The sequence below is a fragment of the Bubalus kerabau genome, chromosome 23 (genome assembly GCF_029407905.1).
Source record: "Bubalus kerabau isolate K-KA32 ecotype Philippines breed swamp buffalo chromosome 23, PCC_UOA_SB_1v2, whole genome shotgun sequence".
Lineage (NCBI taxonomy): Eukaryota > Metazoa > Chordata > Mammalia > Artiodactyla > Bovidae > Bubalus > Bubalus kerabau.
This window is the reverse complement of record NC_073646.1, coordinates 22,995,781-23,002,626: the sequence shown is the minus strand read 5'-3', so window position 1 is coordinate 23,002,626 and position 6,846 is coordinate 22,995,781. Positions and strand designations below refer to the sequence as shown.

General features: G+C 45.3%; 1 protein-coding gene and 1 non-coding gene across 2 annotated transcripts in view; both read right to left on the bottom strand.

The window, feature by feature from the left end:
- CACNG3 (calcium voltage-gated channel auxiliary subunit gamma 3) overlaps positions 1–6,846 on the bottom strand; it is a 97,899-nt gene that overhangs the window by 8,821 nt on the left and 82,232 nt on the right. Inside the window, exon 2 of the mRNA XM_055561599.1 lies at positions 4,587–4,670. Within this exon, the coding sequence (XP_055417574.1) occupies positions 4,587–4,670 (84 nt within the window). The remainder of the gene's footprint in view (positions 1–4,586; positions 4,671–6,846) is intronic.
- Positions 6,520–6,592, bottom strand: TRNAG-CCC (transfer RNA glycine (anticodon CCC)). Its single transcript has one exon. It is a non-coding gene; the product is annotated as a tRNA-Gly (tRNA).

Sequence of the window (6,846 nt, the reverse complement as noted above, 5' to 3'; positions counted from 1 at the left end):
GTTATATATCAATAAAACTGGAAGAAAAGATGAAATAAAGGTGACTGTCAAAGGCATATATAAAAAAAGAAGACTTCCAAGATAGTGAGAGCAGAGAGCATGGACCCAGGTGTGGGCCCTTGAAGGGTGGGGCTGGTGTGGCTGAAAGGGCTGTAAGAACCCAGACTTGAGCTGACCATGGCATGGACTCGGTTGTAGATGGGTGGTGAGAGACTCAGGATGCATTTTGAAGGTAAATCCTAAAGAACTGGCAGTGGGATGTGAGAGAAAGAGGGGTTGACAATGACTCGAGGGCCTGGTGCTTAGCCGCTGAGCAGATGGTAGCATCTTTACAATCACGGCGCATGTGCAGGAGCAGTAGGGCAGCGGGAAAAGGTGGTCAGTGCATTCTTGGCGTTGAAGTTCAAGCTCAGTGCTCAGAACTTCACGGCCCTGTGGGTTTTCTCACGGATGCAGCTGCAGCCCTTCCTACTGCTGCAGCGTGGCAGTACTCACGCTCCAAGGGCACAGGGCTGGGCTCTGCTTTTGTTGTTGCTGGTGTTTTGTTTTGTCTTTTTCACGGAAAAAGTTTTCTGCAAGTTTGGTAGCTGGTTTGGGATCTGCCTGGGAGGGCCGATGGAGGAGAACTGGGGTGAGATTCTCTTCATGAAAAGAAGAAAATGAAAAAAATTCTAGCTTTTGTTTAGGGATGACCACCCCAAGTCACCCAGTGTTGGGGTCTGGGCAGACCAGGATCCCAGTAACTGTCCTCATTGTGATGGGAAAGTTTTGGGAGGGGCTTCAAACTAACTAGAAACCTCAATAGGAGACCTGAAGCATGATGGGAGGGGTACTGGATGTCCTGACCCCTGGGAGGGTGATTAGATCAGTCCCCATCCTGGCTTCAGGCCAGTCAGTCACTGTCCAGGAGTCCTGGCCTAGGCCTGGCTTGCCCTGCACATCTGGGCCCCACACAGGCTTGCAGGGGGCAGGGCGGGCCCCCTGGTTCCTCTAGTGCCCATGTCAAGGGGTATCCTGGGAAGTAAGCTCTGGGGTCTTTGGTGGGCATAGCTTATCTATAGCATCTAAATATTTACCCATATGGCCTATGAGTTTCCATATGAACCTTGGCCCTGGGCCCCACAAATATTAGGAGTGGGTCTACCCCCAGTGATATCAAGGACTTGTTAGGAACTCTTGTGCAGATCTCTGAAGCAATCGTTTGCATTGTATCCTTGATGGGAATTGCTGGAATATTCAATGTGATGAGTTCAACTGATTAAAGGAGAGCACCTTAAAAACAATTTTTTTAAAAAAAATTTCAAAGTAAGATTACAGTGTGATTATGCCTGAAGGAGATGATCTGAACGTTGGAAGCTACTGAATTGCGTTGGTTGTGTGTATTTGCGATGTGTGGCTGTGAGACGTGGGAACGTGGTTGCTTCCTATGTGGTGTGAGAACCATCTGGAAACCAGGCGGTGGCCAGATCCCATTTCTGCCCCATTTCTGCCCCACGGGCGGGATCAGAGCAGGTTCTGAAGACTCTGGCTACAGGTGCCAGCCTCACACAGGATGTGCTCTGCTGCCACTTTCTCCTAAGTCAGGTGGAGTCTACCCTCGATTCATTCACTGTTTTTTTTTTTGGCTGTGATGCATGGCTTGTGGGATCTTAGTTCCCTCACTAGGGATCAAACCCCAGCTTCAACAGTGAAAGCACCAAGTCCTAACCAATGAACCGCCAGGGAATTCCCAACCTTGGATTTGGTTTATCTAGATGAACAAGAAGGTTTTTGTCTGGCTTCAGGACAATTAAAGACGTCTTGCTGTCTTCTTTCCCTGTTTCTCCTCCCTAATCTATATGGGGCTAAGCTGTGGTCCTAGGAGTGGGGAGGGAAGCTTGTTCCAGGGTAATTTCATCTTCGTTGTCTGAGCAGGGCTTGGCCAGGTCCAGTGCTATGTTAGGGATTTCTCTAGTCTAGGGATCCCCAACCTACAGGCTCTGGACTGCTTCCCATCTGTGGTCTGTTAAGAACCAGGCTGCACAGCAGGAGGTGAGTGGCGGGCCAGTGGGTGAAGCTTCATCTGTATTTACAGCCATTCCCCATCACTCACGTTACTGCCTAAACTCAGCCTCCTGTCAGATCAGGGTCATTAGATTCTCATAGGAGCCAGAACCCTATTGCTTCAATCTTCCTGAAACCATCCCCTCAACCGCCCGACCCCTGCTGTCCATGGAAAAATTGTCTTCCATGGAACCAGTCCCTGGTGCCAAAAAGGTTGGGGACCACTGCTCAGGTCAACAGGACCTGTGGACTCTTAAACCTTCTGCTACAGATTTAAACTGTAACCTCCCCAACCACATATAAGGAAGAAGAAAAAGCAAACAAATTAGTGTGGAGAATCCCATCCTCCTGGGGTGTGGTCACAGCAGGAACTAGCAGTGTGTGGATTGGACGGGCTGGAGACCCCTGCAGGAACGGGACCCTGGCCCCACGTGACTGGGTCAGGGATTCCAACATTCCCAGCAGGAAATTCGTGTGCTTGGGACAGTCCCTCCTTAACTGGGTTCGGTGGCTGATGGTGAGGACCTTCACCTTCCAAGAGGGGAGAGATATATTTTGTTGGAAAAGAGGTGCATCTCTTGGAAGAATTTAAAATCAGTTTTGCAAGTTGTGAAATAGAACTCACAGTTCTGTTTTATCCCCAGCAGGGCAAACATCAAAATGGGGAAGAAAAGTAAAAACTTAGGCACTCTGATAAAACCCCACTTGTGATGGCTTTAGAATAATCCTTTTTTTGAGGAAGTCCAAGTAATAATAATCTATGTCATCCCCCAAACTCTGGTCAAGCTCCCTCTCTAAATGTGGCTTCTATTCCCACATCAGATCTTTTTGAGCTGCTCATATAAACCCTAGGCAGCATTGGACAAATCCAAGTAGCTGAAAAAAGAGAAATAATATGTTTACGTTTTAAAATTTAGCTTAGAAGTGTCTGTTTCTTTCAAACTGATCCCCCAGCACCACTTAGATTGTTATGTGATTAAAGGCTCATATGAATACCCACAGCCCCTCTGCAGACTAGCAAGCATGAGTAGAGTGAAAACTGATTTTAATTGTAAAACACTCTGCTTGAGTTATGAGTTACAGGCATAGTCAGAATACCACAATTTCTTGAAGTTTTTATTGATATTACTGTAGTAGTTTTTAAAAAAATGTTACATTTAACACTCTCTAATAGTAAATTAGTCAGTGCCTTAAAATTTCCCTTTTGAGGAAACTCAGGCTCCCTGTTGAAGAAATTCTATTTAAATTACATTGTTTCCAATTCCCTCTGTGCCAGGATCAATGTCAGACCCTTGGCTGCTGTTGGCCTTGGCTGTTGTTCATCCCATGCCACAAAAAAGAGCCAACACGTATGGTTTCAGGCGGCGTGTAATGTGCATCAGCTTATGTAATTTTCATGACCCTGTTAAATGGATGACTTTATAGTCTTCATTCCTGACTATAAAAAAAGGTGAGAGACTATTTGATGATGCAGTTTTGATTTGCATTTCTCTAATTATTAGTGATGTTGAGCATCTTTTCATGTGTTGGTTGGCTATCTGTGTGTCTTCTTTAGAGAGAGGTTTATTTTAGGTCTTCCACCCATTTTTTGATTGTGTAATTTGTTTTTGTTTTTTGATATTGAGCTACATGAGCTCTGTGTATGTTTTGGAGATTAATTCCTTGTCAATTGCTCTGTTTGCAAATATTTTCTCACACTCTGGGGATGGTCTTTTTGTTTTGTTTATGGTTTCCTTTGCTGCACAAAAGCTTTTAAGTTTAAGTATGTCCCATTTGTTTATTCTTATTTTCATTATTCTAGGAGGTGGTCAAAAAAGATCTTGCTGCGATTTATGACAAAGAGTGTTCTGCCTCTGTTTTCCTCTAAGAGTTTTATAGAGTTTGGTCTTACAATGAGAGGTAAAGCAACTTGGCCCAGATCTAACCCAGCTCGGAGGGCGTCAGCGGAGTAAAAGCCCTGGTCGACTAGAATCCAGAGCCCTTGCTCAGCATACCCTACTGCCTCCTACATTCTGTATTCATGACAGTTCCCCATCATATCAGGGTCACTGACCTTGGGACAATCTATGGGGAGACACTGGCCCTGCCCCAATGCTATTGAAACTGAAGAAGGGTGAACCTTGGTTTACATTTATTCTCCCAGGCCTTGCCCCTCAGGACCTCGCCCATTAGCACTTCATCCATTAGCACCTCACCCATTAGCACCTCAAATCCACCCTCTGGGGCAGGTGAAAACTTGTATTCAAGTTAAAGAAAACCCTTAGATTTTCTTGTAAGTGGACTAAAAAGAACTTTTGAGGTTTGATTCACCTTTTTTTTTTCTTTTCCTGTTTCTAGTTCATTGAAATGAAAGAGACTCAGATATCAGAACTGCCTGAATGTCTCTGTCTACTAGCAAAGATTTTCCTGAAGCTTCATTGCACATATCCATTTCTGAGGCTAGGTATTGGGGAGCCTCAAACTCAGAGGCAGCTGGGTGACTGCAGGGCACCCCTCCTCACCATCCTCCCGCCAGGGGGACCCTGGAAGTCGGGGAAACTTACGCAGGAGATACTCAGCTGTATCCTGTTCGTAGTCAGCATCTTCGGGGAAGTGATCAATTTTCTTGCACACGCCTCGGAAAGCCCCTGTGGAAACAAGTGTGGCCCTGAGTCGGGGGAGGGGGGCAGAAAGAGCACCTGGGTCCAGCCTGGGGCTTCTCCTCTCCCACAGTGAAGATCGTTCAGACTTGGTGGTTCTGCCTTTGTGGGTCAATCAGCGTCTTTCTTGGGGCACAAAAAGGAGATTAGTAGGGGAAAAAAATAAATAAAGCTGGGGATGGAAACTTTCTGCTTAGATTTTTGCATGATCCTGGGATCTATTTAGAAGGGCAAAGAGCTAGGAAGCATAAGCATTCATCATGAGAGCTGTTATTTTTTCCCCAGTCAATGAGGGGAAAGGGGAAAAGAAAGTGGAATATACACGTGTGTGTGTGCATGTGCGTGCTGAGTTGCTTCATCGTGTCCGACTCTTTGCAATCCCATGGACTGTAGCCCGCCAGGCTCCTCTGCCCATGGGATTCTCCAGGCAAGAATACTGGAGTCGGTTGCCATTTCCTTCTCCAGGGGATCTTCCCGACTCAGGGATCGAACATGTGTCTCCTGTGGCTCTTGCATTGTAGGTAGATTCTTTACTGCTAAGCCACCGGGGAAAACCCAGTGGGTAGACATATATGTGTGTATATATATATATTTATATATAAAAACTTATCGTCCCATTTTACAGATGAAGCAACTGGCCAATAGCATTGTGCTTAGGGACTTCCCTGGTGGTCCAGTGGTTAAGGATCCACCTTGCAATGCAGCAGACTTGGGTTTGATCCCTGGTCAGGGGAACTAAGACCCCCTCATGCTGCAACAAAGCCCCGAGGAGCCAAATAAATATTTTTGGGGGGAATGGGAGAGAGGCTCGTGAGGGAAGGGATATATATTAATATATAGTTATGACTGATTCGAGTTGTTGTATGGCAGAAACCAACACAACCTTGTAAAGCAATAATCTTCCAATTAAAACACAAAACAAAACTGTGCTTGCGCTCAAATGTGTAAGAGGTGAGCCAGAACACAATCAAGGTCTGCTGGCTCCTCGGTGTGGATTCCAGGCACGGATTCGGAGTAACCCACTCTCTCTGATAGATAACACAGGATAGTCCCCTTTAACGATCCCCTTGCCTGGAACCACAGCTTTCTGGGCTCTGCTGTGCAGCTCACTCCTTCAGGAGGACAGAATTGCATGGGTATATCCTGGGGAAACGACAGTCAGCATTCTCTTTCCTTTTCTTCCTTCGCCATCAGCCTGAGTTAACTCATTGCGGGTGTTTGATAATCGTTGTGGGTGTTTGTTAACTAGCCAATTAGCCAGTCTCCAGGGCAGTTAATGGCTCTGCCAGTTCTCATAAATGACAAACAATTTCAGAACCTCTCACCACAACACAGTGTGAAATTATGCCTTATTGTTCTTGTCTCTGCCCGTAGAGATGGCATGGAGGTGAGGGGCCAGGTGGTGTCGAGGACCGCAGACAAGGCTTATATTCACACACAGCTGGGCTTATATTTTCAGAGTAGTTACTGTAAGAAATAAGATCATATATGAAGTAAGATAATTTTTGCAAAGCTCTAGGCGCATCATTATAATGGCTAGCACCTTTGAAGTGCTTCCAGTGGGCAAGGCACAGAGCTGAAACCTACATTCTTCTCATTTACTCTCATCCACCACCCTAGGAGGTAGGGACTATTCACACTGACATTCGATGATGAGCCAATGCAGGATGGCAGAGGAGAGAGAGTTGTCACAGCTGGTGAAGGGAAGAGTCAATATTTGCATCTGGCTTTACCATTACACATGTCTATTATTATCTGATAATAATAGGAGTGCAATGCATTTTTAAAAACATTTTATTTCTTTATTTGGATCTTAGTTGTGGCATGCAGGATCTAGTTCCCCAACCAGGGATCGAACCTGGGCCCCCTGCATTGGGAGCACAAAGTCTTAGCCACTGGACCACCAGGGAAGTCCCGTGCCATGTATATTCTTAAAATTTTAATGAAGTGTAGTTGATTTACAATGTCCTGTTAGTTTCTGCTGTTCACCAAAATGATTCAATTATACGTATATATATATATATATATAATTTTCATATTCTTTCCATGATATCTTATTACAGAATATTAAATATAGTTCCCTTTGCTATACAGTAGGACCTTGTTGTTTATCCATTCTATATGTCTCAGTTTGCGTCTGCTAATCCCAAGCTCCCAATCCATC